The sequence below is a fragment of the Carcharodon carcharias genome, chromosome 4 (genome assembly GCF_017639515.1).
Source record: "Carcharodon carcharias isolate sCarCar2 chromosome 4, sCarCar2.pri, whole genome shotgun sequence".
In the NCBI taxonomy this organism is placed as follows: domain Eukaryota; kingdom Metazoa; phylum Chordata; class Chondrichthyes; order Lamniformes; family Lamnidae; genus Carcharodon; species Carcharodon carcharias.
The window spans coordinates 2,893,268-2,910,136 of NC_054470.1; the positions used below are offsets into that span (position 1 = coordinate 2,893,268).

Below are 16,869 nucleotides of genomic sequence, written 5' to 3' on the forward strand. Positions count from 1 at the left end.
TGAGGAGATGACCAGGTGTGTAGTGCAGTTGATGTGGTTTACATGGATTTCAGCAAAGCCTTTGACAAGGTCCCACATGGGAGACTTATAAAGAAGGCAAATGCACATGGGATACAGGGTAATTTGATAAGGTGGATTCAAAATTGGCTTAGCTGAAGCAGACAGAGGGTGATGACAGAAGGATGCTTTAGTGCCTGGAAGCCAGTGTCCAGTGGCGTACCACAGGGATCTGTGCTGGGCCGCTTATCATTCTTCATTTATATAAATGACATAGATGACCTCTGGGGGGGGGGGGGGGGGGGGGGGGTAGGATTAGTAAGTTTGCTGATGACGCAAAGATTGGCCGAGTGGTTAAGTGGAGCGGACGGAGCAAGCCCCTATTCCATCTCCCTGCTCCAAAGATCAATTTAACATATGGTCCCCAGATAAGGGACATGTCAGATATTAAACTGATAAGAACAGATACTATCTTCCTGTAGCCCAAGACTACAGGAAGATAGTATCTGTTCTTATCAGCTTAATTTCTGACATGTCCCTTATCTGGGGACCATATGTTAAATTGATCTTTGGAGCAGGGAGATGGAATAGGGGCTTGCTCCGTCCGCTCCACGCATCGACCCGGTATTGCACTATCTCTGGCAACGGTGCACTGGCTTGGCTTAAATAGCCAAGTGGTTATGGTACTGGGTTTGTAACCCCAAGATCAAGAGTTCAAATCTCACAATGGCAAACTATGGAACAATGTAACTTCATCTGAAACAGATGGAAACGGGTTTGTACTCGAAAGAGTTACAGGAAGATATAGACGGGATGGTCAAATGGGCAGATAAGTGGCAGATGGAATTTAACCCTGAAAATGTGAGGTGATACACTTTGGAAGGAGTAATTTGACAAGGAAGTATTCAATGAACGGCATGACATTGGGAAGTTCTGAGGACCAAAGGGACCTTGGCGTGTGTGTCCATAGATCTCTGAAGGCAGAGGGACATGTTAGTGGGGTGGTGAAAAAGACATAAGGGACACTTGCCTTTATCAATCGAGGCATAGATTACAAAAGTAGGGAGATCATCTTGGAGTTGTGTAGAACCTTGGTGAGGCCACAGCTGGAGTACTGTGCACAGTTTTGGTCACCACATTATAGGAAGGATGTGATTGCACTGGAGAGGGCGCAGAGGAGATTCACCAGGATGTTGCCTGGGATGAAACATTTAAGTTATGAAGAGAGGTTGGATAGACTTGGGTTGTTTTCATTGGAGCAGAGAAGACTGAGGGGCGACCTGATCGAGGTGTACAAGATTATGAGGGGCATGGGCAGGGTGGATGGGGAGCAGCTGTTCCCCTTAGTTGAAGGGTCAGTCACGAGGAGATGTAAGTTCAAGGTGAGGGGCAGGAGGTTTAGGAGGAATGTGAGGAAAAATGTTTTTACCCAGAGGGTGGTGACAGTCTGGAATGCGCTGCCTGGGAGGGTGGTGGAGGCGGGTTGCCTCACATCCTTTAAAAAGTACCTGATGAGCACTTGGCATGTCACAATATTCAAGGCTATGGGCCAAGTGCTGGTAAATGGGATTAGGTAGGTAGGTCAGGTGTTTCTCACTTGGTGCAGACGTGATGGGCTGAAGGGCCTCTTCTGCACTGTGAGATTCTGTGAATTTATGCTGGTACGCCAGTGTACTATTGAGCAAGTGCTGCACAGAGGCACCATATTTCAGATGAGGCGTTATCCAAGGCCCTGTCTGCTCCCTTAGATGGGTGCAAAAGATCCCACGTCACAATTTTGAGCAAGAAGAAGGTGGTTATCCCTGATGACCTGACCAACGTTTATCCGTCAAAGCAACTTAAAACATAACAGATTATCTGGTCATTATTGCATTGCTGATTGAGGGAACTTGTGTGCAAATTGGCTGCTGTATTTCCTACATTAAAATACTGTGTACTTCAAAATTACTTCTTTAGCTGTAAAATGCTTTGGGGACATTTTGAGTCCAGGAAATGTGCAATATAGATGCCAGCCTTTGTTTAATTTCAAAAGAGTTGACAAGGAAGGCCTCAGTATGCTAGCTGCCTGAGATGAGAAGAAAGTGTTATGGAGTAGTTTCTTTATATCCTGCAAAGCAAGCTATTTTCTGTAGAGGTTTTATTTTTGATGTCAGTTTCCAGCAGTACTGTTGGCTTATGGTCAAATTGCTTTTGATTTTAAAAATATCAATTCATCTTTTTAAGATACTGTAAATTATATAGCCATGAAGTAGTTTCCTTCCTGTGTAGCTGAAAATACTGCACAGGAATTACGAAGAGCAGCTGCCTTGATTTACGAAGAAAGAAACAGCTTGCATGAAAAGAGAGGATGTTCTTATTTGACCCCTTTACCCTCTTCTGCAATAATAGAGTCAGGAGTGTTGCTAGTGGCTGAATTACCAATTTATAACAAGTGTCCGTAAGCACATTCCTGTGGGCTAGCTTTACATTAGAGCTCTGTAATTTTTAGCGGTAAAGAAACATGAAAATAAATGTTAAAATGTTAAAAGATTTCTTTGATGGTATATTTTCTCTCAAGTTCATTATTTGTGACTGCTCCAAGAAGGACAATAGTGAAGTTTGAGTATCTTAGATAAGTTAATAATCTGTATTTGACTGTCCACAATTTGAACATTGAGTATTACTGAAAAAAAAGACGTGTCAAAAGCTTTTTGTCTTGCACTCAGCTGTACACTTGGCTATAAGGGGAAAACAACAATTTAAACTGTCTATGAAGAGAATCCTCTTTGGTTGGCAGGTAGACTCTGATTGGTAGAGGCATTGCCATGGACAATGCACCAGTGATGGTGATTGACAGTGAACTGCCAAGCATTGTCTGGAAGTTAAACCAGTTAAAACTTGACCCAGATTGATCAAGGCAGTGTTCTGAGGAATGAATTGATGAATAGCTGTCACTTATTTTGTTTATCTGAAACAGGCACAATGTGTGTACATATTCTTTCTGTCTGCAAAGAACAGCGCCCTGTGTATTGATAAAAGTAGCTCCCAGTACACACAAATGCACCACACTGTGAGCACGACTGACAATTTTAAATTGGTTGTCAGCATAATTCTTAGCACACTTAGGATTATTTAGCAAATGTTGTCTAATCATGAAACCACATCTAATGTTGGATACTGCTTTGAATTTTGCATGCACAGACTGGTTGGGTAAGGTCTGTATTTTGGCCGTTGCAAACAGCAGCTGAGACATGCTATTTGATATAATTCAACAGTCTTTGGGACTGTTTCAACTCTTTCTTGGACTCGAACGCAAGTTCTGTCGAAGGGTCATGAGGACTCGAAACGTCAACTCTTTTCTTCTCCGCCGATGCTGCCAGACCTGCTGAGTTTTTCCAGGTAATTCTGTTTTTGTTTTGGATTTCCAGCATCCGCAGTTTTTTTGTTTTTAGTCTTTGGGACATACAGTCTACATACTGATCACTGGCATTGGAATTCATATACCGCATTACCCATTTGTGTGATAGGCAGAAAGTTTTTTTGGCTTGACGGTAGCATCAAATTAGTGGCGAATACCACTTGTGTTGCTGCTGCAAAGTAGCAGCGTGAATTAGCTAGCTTAACCTGTTGCTCAAATTTTTGAGATACCTTGCCCTTCCAGGGTAACCTGAGATCGACTGGGCACTTTTCAGGGATGAAAGTAACAGCCTTAGACCCATTCTTGTGTTTGCATGAGATACAGCGCGAAATAATCTGTTCAGGGTAGCCCTTATCCTGCAGGGTGCCTTTGATGCTACCTGTTTCAGCATCAAGCTTGCATGTGAGCAAATGGCTCGGGCCCTGTTTGCATGGTTGCCAATAAGACCAATCTTATAGCATGTGGAACTGTAAGAATCCGAACACGTATATTGACCATGAAGGGAGGCTTACGGTAGACCATGGTAGAGAAACCTAGCACAGTTCTCAACTAGTACATCAAGGAAGGAGAGTTTACTTGACTGCTCCATTTCAAAAATGAATTTGAGCGCAGAATGGAACCCATCATGACATATAAGGAAATTATTACATGCAGCTGCGGATTTAAATATAGCAAACGTATCATCCACATATCAGAAATATGTGAGGGGTAGGAGATTAGGTGTCATCGAAGACATGTTTCTCATAGAACCCAACAAAGATGTTTGCAAGAGCAGGGCATAGAGGGAACCCCATGGCAACACCATCTATTTGGTTATATCTGGTGTCATTAAAATTGAACTCAACTGTGTAAGTTCGTAAGTTCAATGAATACCGATTCACACAATGGCAGCGGGTGTAGATCGCTGCGGTGCAAATATCTATGTCTTCATTCAGTGGAACATTGGTGAATAGACCAGCGATGTCAAATGAGCACATGGACACAGCGTTGCTATTGATGTGCAATTCTGTATGGCCTTCAGCATCAAAAGTGAAGGAGTCCTTCACCGTGGATGTGGAAAACTTAATTAAAACTGGTTCACACACCCATTTAGCCAATTCATGTTGTGCAGAATGGGTCATAGATAAGATGGGGCATATAGGGGCGTCACTTTTGTGTCTTGGCTGGCCCATACATATGCAGACATAGTGAACAGTGAGGACGAACTTTATCATATATATCACACAGCAGCTCATCGCTCTTACACAAGTCCAGCAAGCATTTTTTAGCTTACTTTTGAGCAAGTATGTCCGGTCATGTTGAGCAGCCAGGCCCAAAGCATACGAATTTGGACCTCGCATTAAGAATGGTGTGCATTTTGTTGATATTGTCATGCTTGTTAAGAATGGCCACCAGTTTTGGCCAAGTTTTCCACATACACTTCAGCCAATTTGATTCACTCCATGAGGAGAATTTTCGGGGGTGGGCACCACACTCCGATGTGTAAAATGATGCATGGTGACGTCAGGCGCGTCATTTAGATCTTCAGTTTGGCAGGCACGTGCCAATCGAACTGTCAAAGGCCTGTTAATTAATAAAGCAATTAAACTAATTCTCAACGCTGCCTGTGCAACCCAAGCGGCCTTCGCGTTTTTCATGAAACCTCGTTTTATTATATTAATAAACAAATTTTGCTCCTTTCATAAACATGTCCCAGCTCATGTGACACTGTCACATGAGGAGACATGTGTAAATGATTTTTAACTTTCTTTATTAAAAATTCTCAATAAGGACTTCATCTCCCTGAGGCACGGAGCTATATGCATGCGCGAAAGAGCGCAGAACCTGACTCTCCCTCCTCCCCTGGCCCACACAGCTAGTGCTGAGCGCTACCGGCCACACGTCAAGCTGGGTGCGCCTTAACTGGCCTGCCCACATAAAATGGTGGTGCGCAGCCAATCGCAGGCAGTGATTGGCTCCGCACCCTCTCCCGACCAGCCTGCCCAACAAGGAGAAAATATTCTCCCCCATGTGATCTCAAGAAACAGCTGAAGGCACTGGATTCTGCAAAATCTATGGGCCTTAACACATTCTGGTAGCAGTATTCAGGACTTGTGATTCAGAGCTAGCCACGCCCCTGGCCAAGCTGTTCCAGTACAGCTACATTGGAACATTGCCCAGGCATGTCTTGTCCACAAACAGAAGGACAATCCAACCCAGCCAATTACCATCCATCAACCTGCTCTTGATCATCAGCGAAGTGATGGAAGGCATCACCAAAGGTGCCATCGAGTGGCACTTAAACAGCAATAACTTGCTCGCTGATGCTCAGTTTGGGTTCCTCCAGGACCACTTAGCTCCTAACATTGCAGCCTTGGTCCAAGCATAACAAAAGAGCTGAATTCAAGATCTAAGGTGAGAGTGACTGGCCTTGACATCAAGGCAGCATTTGATTGAGTGTGGCATCAAGGTTTCCTAGTAAAGGTGAAGTCAATGGGAATTGGGGAGAGGAAAACTCTCCATTAGTTGGAGTCATAGCTAGCACAAAGGAAGATGATAATGGACATTGGTTAGATCAATTATCTCGATCCCCGGTCATTGCTGTAAGAGTTCCTCAGGATAGTGTCCTAGGCCAAACCATCTTCAGCTGCTTCATCAACGGCTTTCCCTCCATCATAAGGTCATAAGCGGGGATATTCGCTGATGATTGCACAGTGTTCAGTACTATTCACAACTTATCAGACACTGAAGCAGTCTATGTCCATATGAGGCAAGACCTGGACAACATTCAGCCTTGGGCTGATAAGTGGCAAGTAACGTTCACATCACACAAGTGCCAGGCAATGACCATTTCCATCAAGAGCGAATCTCACCATCTTCCCATGACATTCGCTGGTATTACCATCACTGAATCTCCCGCTATCAATATTTTTACAGACGGGGAGAGATCTTTTTACCTCTCAACTAAGCAAAGACAGCATCTTTTAAGGAAGTGTTTTAACCCTCTGAGTGCTGTAATTGTTAGTAAAGGACAGATGACAGGTTCTCTCATAAGTTTTAAAAGGATAAAAGTTTATTCAACATATGTACAACTACAGCCGCTCGCACGTTCATACAGATACACACTGGAAAAAGATTGTGATTACAGAAGTAGCATGCATTCAGGTATTAGGATTTCAAAAGTTCTCTGTTACACTTGCATTCCTCCGGGGTGAAGACTTGAAATGACGCAGGCCTGTAAAGCTCCAGAGGCTTAAGAGGACAGATTCGTTGTTTTATTTTTGCAGTTGCAGATTTCTCTTGTTCCACTCAACACCAAGGCGCAACAGTGAAGCCCTGATACAGTTCTTCAGGTAGAAAGTTCAAGGCTAACCTGACACTCTGTCTACTGGTGTTTCTTAGGCAGAGTCTGTTCCCTTCGCTGGTATAGATGTTTCTATCTCATCTGCTCAGAATATGCCTTATTTAAATCCCCTTATCAGAAATCTAGTTTTTTGTCATGTGACCAGAGCATCGCTTTCCATTGTCCTCGTAAATAGTGTCTGATGGTTACGCCATTGTCAGACAATTATGTCCAGTTATCATTCATCCACATATCACCATCTTTTCACACCCATTTGCTAGATTTCAAGTTATGAAAAGTCTGCAATAATATTGTGAAACCAGTCTTTTTAATTAGTTGAAGTGCAGCCTTTAATCACAGGAAATTTGCATTTTAATAACTTTTCAAAGATATGTGCAGAAAGATTGTTTACATTTTAATGACTTTGTCAAGACTTGCCCAGACATAATGATTAGCTCACGGTCCTTGTAGTTCTGTGTGTATTGGCAGGAAAGAAAAGGTCACCTGACCTATTAACTTCATTTTGTTTTCTAGAAAAGTATCTATTTGGGGTTTATACCTCATAAGTTCATATTACATGAAAGTGACAACATCCTGGGGGTTGCCATTGACTAAAAACATAATTGGACCAGCCATACTGTGGCTAACAAAGCAGGTCAGAGGCTGGGAATTCTGTGCTGAGTAACTCTCATCCTGACTCGCCAAAGCTTGTCCACCATCTACAAGGCACATGTCAGGAGTGTGATCGACTATTCTCCCACTTAACTGGCTTAGTGCAGCTCCAACAACACACAAGAAGCTCGACACCATCCAGGACAAATCAGCCCACTTGATTGGCATCCCAGCCCCAAACATTCATTCCCTCCACCACCGATACACAGTGGCAGCAGTGTGTGACATCTACAAGATACACTGCAGCAACGCACCAAGGATCTTTTGACAGCACTTTCCAAACCTCTTCCACCTAGAAAGACAAAAGTGGCAAACACACGGGAGCACCACTCTCCAAGCCACACACCATCTTGACTTGGAACTATATCACCATTCCTTCACTTGCTGGGTCAAAATCCTGGCACTCCCTAACAGCCTTTTGGGTGGACTGCACCACTTCAAGAAGGCGGTACACACAAAAATTAGGGCTAGACAACAAATGCTGGCCCAACCACAGGCACCCACATGCCATGAAAGAATATGTAAGAGAAACAAATTTGAAAATTTTTCATTCACTTCGAAGAAACTCAATAAAGCAACCCTGAATGTTCATTTTTGCAATTCTTGACAGCACTACAGCTGTTCTGTCTTGAAATCTATTATTTGTAATTGAGGTATTGACTTGACTAGAAGTTCAAGTCAATAATGGAAGAAGCAAGTGAGTGCTGAGCACTTGTGCAGGATGTATTGAGCAGCCTGTGGGAAACAGATTTAGATACTTTGAATTTTTTGGCTTGTGTTTTCCAGCTGGAAGAACAGCATCAGTCTATAGTGTGCTTGGCATTCACCAAGGCAATTCTGAAATTCTTATTTAACTACAGCTTCATTTATCCAAAATAACGGCGAGAATTGCGAGTAAGGACAGCAGCTTCTCTTTAGAGCTGCATGATGCTAATCTGTATAAATCAATGCAAGTGCAATGTAAATCAATACGAGTACAGTATTTACGTTAGTTAGGGATGTGTCTTTGTCAAGATCTATTGGGAACATTTTCTTTGCAAGTTCATCTTGTGGCAATGAAAAGTAGTTTCAGATATAGATGAGCATTTATATTGCAGGATTCGACAGTTGGTACAGCAGAAGCTTCATCCCGTTCAAGTGCTTGGCCGTAACAAATATGTCAATAGTTGGTTCAGTACTTAACTTCAGTTGTTTCTCTTAAAAAATGGAATTAGAAATATGGCAGGCCCAAAATGATTTTTGTGATGCTCTTGGTGCTGGTTGATTCTGTTCAGTTGAAGGGTAGTATGCATGGCTGCTGAGCAGCGTGCAGCTTGACTTGTACGTTGGGTTTCAGTATGATTACAGCCATTCTGATTGTGCTTCACTTCGTGCTGCAGGAGGTCCTGAAGCAACTACAGGGTAGCATTGAAGACGAGGCTCTGGCTCTGGCTTCTGCTGGACAGGTTGACCTACTGGAACGAATAAAAGGTAAGTCTTGTAGTATATCCTGGTAACTGACTTTTTACCCCAGTTTTAGACAGTCATTAAAATGAAATCTTAGTGGTGTTTCTCAGATTATTTCAGATCTGCTTATTGGAAATCATAATTTCTCAGTTTTCTCATCTGGTTTTTGTCCTGAATCACCAGTTTTGTTTGGATGGCTGTAGTTTTTTGCAGTACCTAGTATAAAATCTTTTCACATTTTGCTAATCCAAACAAATATGAAATATATTTTTAAAGCTTAGTTTTCAGAACTTTGTTTTTAGGAACTCTTTTCCTTAATGTCCAAAGATAAAGTCTATGTATTAATGAAGATATTACAACTTCACGTTTATAATGGGGAAATTGGAGCACTTGCGCTTTAAAGGACTAGAGTGGTGTACTACATTGGATTGTTACTACTCAACTTTAAAAGTATTTGCTTTTTTTTTTAAAGATAATTGTTAATTATGAGTTGGTTTTGGTTGTGTGATTGCTATCTGCACCATATTCTGCAGCATCAATATGCAGCAAATGAGAGTTTGGAACAACTAATTTTTATGATCCTATGAACAGATAAAGCAAATTTTGATGGCTGAAACATAGATGTTGATGTTCGAGATTCTTAAAGCTGTATGTTACTGCAGAATAGGATAGAAAATCCCACAGTTGAAATGAAAGCAGAATTGATCAAATTTATCCACTTGTTTAATTATACAGGATATGTTACTTCTTTGTAAACATAGAATAGAATAAGTTCTGATTTCAGTGCAGTTTGTACTCTGTTGTATAATAGTATTTCATTTCAAATCAATTTCAGTCATAGAACTAAGGGCACAATGGGAGTATAGAGACAGACTCTGCAACCTCAAAAATGGAGGACACAGGCAGAAGAGTGTGTCTCAGGTTGTATTGGCAACTCTCTTCGTCAGTTTCAAAGGCAGGCTTTTGCATGGAGGTTTAATGGCAAACTGTCGGTATTTACTGTGATTATCCCTTTGATGTTGACCGCAACTTCAGGCTGTCGGGCATGCACGGATTAGTGTGGAATTCCTGTAGTTGCTGTCTGTCACTCTTTGCCCCAGCACAGCATGCACTGTGCCCCCCATCCCAGAGGCATCAAACATTGAAAAAAGTGAGAAGCTTAATTTTCCTGCTCCCACATCACTATTGGAAGCCCCACAAAAAGTTTCACCCTGTACAATCAGGTGTCACTCAATTTTTAAACAGTAATGTGATTAATGAAATTTGATGAATAACAGAACTGGTATCTGCATGGACCATGACAACTGGATCTTCCCCCTCCCACTGCAAGTTCCTTTCCAGCCCCAAGAGATGCCCTTAATCCTGGCACCATTCAGGCAACACATCCTTCAGGACTCAAGCTCTTGGCTGCATGTTGCGGTATCTATTCCCTCAAAGATATTGTCCTCTACCGCTACTATTACTGCATTCTTTTCTACTCCCCCAAAATTGAATGGCCTCCACTCCAAACACCTCAGTGCTGTGGTCAGTTTGCTTAAACTCCCAGCAGTCCTTACCCTCATTCACACAGGCTGGAGGAGTCCTGTAGCTGTTGAACAAATGCAGGGGCTTAGTCTCCTCCAGTGCTACCTCCTGGATCCCCATCCCTGCCTCACATGTTGTCGCACCCTCCTTTTCCTAACAATGGACCAATTCTAAAATGCTTAACCTAAGGGGTGTGACTGTCTCATGGAACAATGTGTCCAGGTTACTTTCTCCCTCCCTGATCCATCACAATATCTGAAGCTTGGACTCCAACTCATCAACTTTGAGCCAAAGTTCTTCAAGCTGCAGACACTTACTGCAAATGTGGTTGTTGTGGTTCACACTGGTATCTACCATCTTGCTCTCCCACACTACAGCTGCAACACATCATCTCCCCATGCTATCTTTATTGGATTTTGTTTCACTAATTAGATTTTCAAGTTTTGGAATATCTCTCAATTGTTTATTTATAGTTTTTAATCTAGGAAGCATCTTGTTTAATTTATTAAACTGTTATCTGTTCTTGGTCTTTACTGCAACCTAGTCCACAGTCCTAATTTAATGTTTTGCTTATATGTATATTTTATATATCAAGTAGCACTCCTTACCTCCACCTCACCAAATTCCCTTGCACTCTGGTGTAATCTGTACTTAGGTCAAGCTGCTCTCTGCTAATATTTCTATGATTAATTCACTTACTGTTTTACCTACCCCCATTTTTTTTCATTCATTCATGGGATGTGGGCTTCACTGGCTGGGCCCAGCATTTATTGCCCATCCCTAGTTGCCCTTGAGAAGGTGGTGGTGAGCTGCCTTCTTGAACCGCTGCAGTCCATGTGGTGTAGGCACACCCACAGTGCAGTTAAGAAGGTAGTTCCAGGATTTTGACCCAGCGACAGTGAAAAAAACGGCGATATATTTTCAAGTCAGGGTGATGAGTGACTTAGAGGGGAACTTCCAGGTGGTGGTGTTCCCATCTATCTGCTGCCCTTGTCCTTTGAGATGGTACTGATTGTGGGTTTGGATTGTGGGTAAGGAGCCTTGGTGAATACCTGTAGTGCATCTTAGATTGTACACACTGCTGTTACTGTGTGTCGGTGGTGGAGGGAGTGAATGTTTGTGGATGCGGTGCCAATCAAGCAGACTGCTTTGCCCTGGACGGTGTCCAGCTTTTTCAGTGTTATAGGGGCTGCACCCATCCAGGCAAGTGCGGAGTATTCTATCACACTCCTGACTTGTAGATGGCAGACAGGCTTTGGGGCAGCAGGAGGTGAGTTATTCGTCGCACGATTCCTAGCCTCTGACTTGCTCTTATAACCACAGGTATTTATATGGCTAGTTCAGTTCAGTTTCTGGTCAATGGTAACCCCCAGGATGTTGATAGTGGGGGATTCAGTGACGGTGATGCCATTCAACATCAAGGAGCGATGTTGGATTCTCTCTTGTTGGAGATGGTCATTGCCTGATGTGAATGTTACTTACCACTTATCAGCCCAAGCCTGGATATTGTCCAGGTCTTGCTGAATTTGGACATGGACTGCTTCAGTATCTGAGGAGTCATGAATGATGCTGAACATTGTGCAATCATGAGCAAACATCCCCACTTCTGACCTTATGATGGAAGGAAGATCATTGATGAAGCTGCTGAAGATGGTTGGGCCTAGGACATTACCCTGAGGAACTCATGATGTGATGTCCTGGAGCTGAGCTGACTGACTTCCAACAACCACAACCATCTTCCTTTGTGCTAGGTATGACTCCAAGCAACGCAGAGTTTTCCCCCTGATTCCCATTGTCTCCCATTTTGCTAGGACTCTTTGATGCCACACTGGGTCAAATGCTGCCTCATGTCAAAGGCAGTCACTCTCACCTCACCTGATTGAACTGTTTATTTTCATAATGTTTAGTGTAAGTCAATGCTGTAGTGTAGAGAGGAAAACAGAGAGGTAGAAAATAAATATTCATCAACCAATCACTTACCTGCTTTCCTGTGATATCACACTTTGATTTTTTTCTGTTTCTTTGAACTCCTGATTCAAAAGCAGTCCATCTGCTCCTGCTGCTGCTCCCAACTAACTCGGTCTGGGCCTTGAACCTTGAGCTTTATTGAAGTGCTCCCTTGTCACTGGTTGCCCCACAGGCCCGTTTGCTCTCATTTATCATTGGCAGCATGGCTGAGATTCAGAAATCACTCTGAGAAATCATAGGCAAATGTTTAGACTTTATTGTCTTGATATAATGTTCATATTTCCAAACTTTTATTGCAGTTGTCTGGCCAAGGCTAAGCTTCTTGCTATTATAAGGCAGCGTGTCAGTAAAGGAAATAAATGAAATTGGATCAACCAAGCGCTCTGCAAAAATACTTAAGTTATAATTCACATGTATTCTGTTTATGGATATGACTTGTATTCGAAAACAAAGTTATTCTGTAGGAAAGTATTAAGAGTCAAAAATATTCTTCCAATATAGGTTTTCTCTTTGGACATCATGGAGCACCAAAAGCCCAGCTCCAATGGGTGGAGACACCTAGATTTGCAATCCAACTCCATTGAATTCCCAACTTTCTGGATGACACGTTAAATGGAGGCCCCATCTGCCCTCAGTCATGGGTGTAAAAGATCCAGTGGCAAGATTCCTAGAACAGCAAGGGAATTCTCGCTGGTTTCTTGTCAACCAATGTCACTAAATTAGATTATCTGGTGATTGTCACATTGCCGTGTGGGGGGGTCTGTGCACAAATTGGCTGCCTTGTTTCATACATTTGAACAGTGAATACAATTCAAAAATATTTTCTTGGTCATAAAGCACTTTTGGAACTCGTGAGGTCATTTTAAAGGCGTTATATAGGTCTAAGTCTTTATTTGGTGTTGTTTGCCGCCAGCAAAAATGGACTTTGGTTTTCATCTAGTTCAGGCAGATGAAACTAAAGTCTCTGCACTGAAAGAACTGTGTTCTTAACCCTTTGTGATAGCTTATCGTTGACCAGAAGCACTTGCACTAATGACAGATTTATTTATTTTGTTCTCCATGTCTTTGATAAATATTAACCAATGAACATTTGAACTTATTTAATAGAACAATAGATTTAAAACTCAGGTTAGGAAAAATAGTTTTCAAATAGATTTTAAAGTTACTAACCCCGTGCCCAATTTGTATTCCTGTTTTTAAAATATAATCCATATCGTGCACAGGATTTTATGTTATGGAGAGCAGGGCCCATATTAATGTCAATTTATATTTCTGCACACAAATTATGCTATCAAAACACCTACAGGTGACATTGAGTGTTCTGTTGCTGAAATTGTCCTTTTGATTTCAGTATTTTTACTGTCAATTTCAGCTATCATGCATGTAACTATATCATCCATTAGACCACTACATTTGTGAGCAGGAAAAATGCATAAAAGAGTTCTGAGTTTTTGAACATACGGTTTTAATTAGAATCCCTTCTATTAATAGAGTTTTTGCAGTCAGTTGTTAGCTTGCTAATTAACTTTAATTTGCATTGGCTTTTATATCCATCCAGCAGTTTGCTGGAGATTGAGTATGGCTATTTTGACTGACCAGATATTGAATTGTAAATGCAGTGTTCAAAACTCCTATAATTGTTAGCTATTAATTTTTTTTTCATGTGATGAGAAATTTTTTTCCCCGACATTACATTACATTCGTTTCAAAACTGAAGCACAGATTATATTTAATGTGGCACATATGAAAAAGAGCTCTAACAGACTTTGGCAATTTCATATCTGGTTGCAGATGGTGTGGTTCAGAAAGTTCAGCATTACCACATTTTCTGATTGATATTTATTCAGGTTTCAGGAAATTTCTTGCACGTGTTACTTGTATTGATTTCATGGATATGCTTTAATGGACTTAACACTTGAGCATGCAAGAAATTCATGTGACAGGGAAGGTTGACAACGTTAACGATTTAAATTGTTTTTTTTTAACCCTATCATATGACCACCTTATCATAGAAATGCATAAAATTTACACTGTGGAAGCAGGACATTCAGCCTAAACAATCCAGGTCAGCATTTATCTTGCATGCGAGCACATACTGTAACCATGTTTATCCGCCCTGTTCTCTCATCCCTTTAGTCCTTTTCCTTCACCTACCTATCTGGTCTGATCTTGAGTGATGACATAGTTTGTGCCTCAACTACTTACCCTGGAAGTAAATTCCACAGCCTCATGGTTGCTTCTGTGCAGAAGATACTCTAAATGTCTTGCATTTAAATTTATATTTACTCTCATTCTTGACTCCTCAATTTCTGGAAGTGGCCTATCTATCCATGTCCCATCCTTTCAGAACTTTAAACAGTTCTGTTATAATCTGCTTTGTTTTCATGTGAAGTCCTCGTTTTTCAAGCCATATTTATATTTTCTGGCAGACAGCATTTTTTGAATCTGTATTGTACTCTTTCTGCAACCTCTGTCTCCTTCCTATAGTATGGAGCCCAGTACCGCACACACTCTGGGCTGCAACAGTTCAAGGCAGCGGCTCGTCATCACCTTCTCAAGGACCAGTTAGAAATGGGCAATAAATGCTGGCCTTAGCAGTGATGTTCACATTCCATGGAAGAATAAAACAAATTAGTTTAACTTCGTCTTATTATGATACTATGTATACTTATGATTGCCTCTTAGCTTTTACATTTCTATACCCCTTGAGATAAAAGCAAGCATTCCATTTACAACTTGTAAATTACTTTATCAGCCCTTTGTGCTCCCTTTAATGTCTTGTCAGCCTTTACCCCAAGTCCTTCACTCTTCCACTGCACTGATCCTTATATCTATTCAGAGTATAATTACTGTTAGGTTTTTTACTAAAATACCTCAACACAATTACTAACATTAAATTCCATCTGCCACTTTGTAGCCCATTGCATTTTATTGATATCCCATATCAGTTTCCTTTGTTTTCTTATAGAATTAATTGGACCTTCCAGTTTGGTGGTGTCTGCAAACTTCAAATGTCATACCTTCCAGGCATTTATCCATTCAATTGATATACACGGTTATACTCTATAATAAGGGGATAGATAGCGCCCTCTACAGCCAAGAATGAGAATCCCAAAGTGTGTGCTGCCTGCCCAGTGCCAAGGTAAGGAAGTTGGAAAGGGAGGCAGTAAAACTAGTTATAGTCTATATTGGAACAAATGACACAGGTAGGAACTGAGAGAGGGTCCTGCTGAAAGACTTTCAGGAGTTAGGCTCTAAATTTAAAAGCAAGACCTTGAGAATAATAATCTCTGGATTATTGCCCAAGCCATGTGAAAATTGGCAGAGGAGCAGAGAGTTAAGGAGAATTAACACATAAATGATGAGATGGTATGGGAAAAAAGGGGTTCCTTTTAATGGGACAACAACAGCATTTCTGGACAGGAAGGATCTGAACTCATGGGATGGGCTCCATCTGAACTGAGATGGAACCTGTGTTTTTTTTTTCCCTAACGGAAAGGGTAAATAAGGAAGGGACGAAGGGTTTAAATTAATACAGTAAGATGGGGGTGGGGATCTACAAGAAGCATAAGTGACCTAAATGTAAACCAGACAGGGAAGTAGAGCATAGAAAAGAATAAAGTAAGGGAGGACATAGATAACAAGGGAATATATTGTTATAGAATAGAAGTCTAAAACACTGGCTAAATGTGAAGTGAGAGGAAATCCTATTCAAAATGAGTTAAAATATCTGAACAGCAATGCACAATGTGTAATAAAACAAGGGCGCTGAAGGCAATCGTGTATTGGGAGGAGCCAACATAGGAATTACTGAGACATGGGTGCAGTAAAGTCAGGACTGGGAATTAAACATAGTAGGGGATAACATATTTAGAAAAGATAGAGAGGGAGAAAAGGGAGGTGGAGTAGCTGTTCTTATTAGGGATAACATAATGGCAGTCGAAAAAAGGGCTACCGTTGTTTGCAATAGAATCTGTATGGATAGAGACAAAAGATCAATCGCATTAATAGGTGTAGTCTACAGACCACTTAATAGTGGAAGGGAGGTAGAGGAAGAAATATGCAGACAAATGAGGGACTCAATTAAGCAGGATTTTCTTGAGTAAAAACATAGAATAATAATCCTTGGGGATTTCAACTACTACCCCTATATTAGTTGGATAAAAGAGGTAGGTCAAAGGGAAAAGGAAATGGAGTTCTGACAATGCGTACAGGACTTGTTTGTATTCAATATGTAAAAGATCTAAAAGGGAAGATTCATGATTCACTAATAGATCTAGTAATGGGGAATGAGCCAGACAAGATGAGAGAAGTGAAAGTTATGGAATATCTCAGCAATTGTGACCATTATGTTATACCCTGTAAAATGAGGATAAAGAAGGACATGTATGATTAAAAAAAGACATGTTAATAGATTGGAGGAAAGGTGACTGAGGGGCTGAGAATACACATTGAGAAAATGAACGCAATATTGGCAAACAACAATAGATAGCTTTGTGTAAGGAGTGTAAGGTAGGAGAATGTAGAGTCAGGGGTCATGTGG

At 41.3% G+C, this 16,869-nt stretch overlaps 1 protein-coding gene, 1 non-coding gene and 1 pseudogene across 6 annotated transcripts in view; 2 read left to right on the top strand and 1 right to left on the bottom strand.

The window, feature by feature from the left end:
- The window catches only part of apc (APC regulator of WNT signaling pathway), a 258,558-nt gene that overhangs the window by 138,864 nt on the left and 102,825 nt on the right, over window positions 1–16,869 (top strand). For 3 of the 5 annotated variants that reach the window (XM_041185627.1, XM_041185626.1, XM_041185628.1), the window contains one exon: window positions 8,768–8,858. The exons of the other annotated variants lie outside the window; for them this stretch is intronic. In XM_041185627.1, the coding sequence (XP_041041561.1) occupies window positions 8,768–8,858 (91 nt within the window). The remainder of the gene's footprint in view (window positions 1–8,767; window positions 8,859–16,869) is intronic. 5 annotated transcript variants of the gene reach the window in all.
- Window positions 346–500, bottom strand: LOC121277564 (annotated as a pseudogene).
- LOC121277563 lies at window positions 463–655 on the top strand. Its single transcript, XR_005942925.1, has one exon. It is a non-coding gene; the product is annotated as a U2 spliceosomal RNA (small nuclear RNA).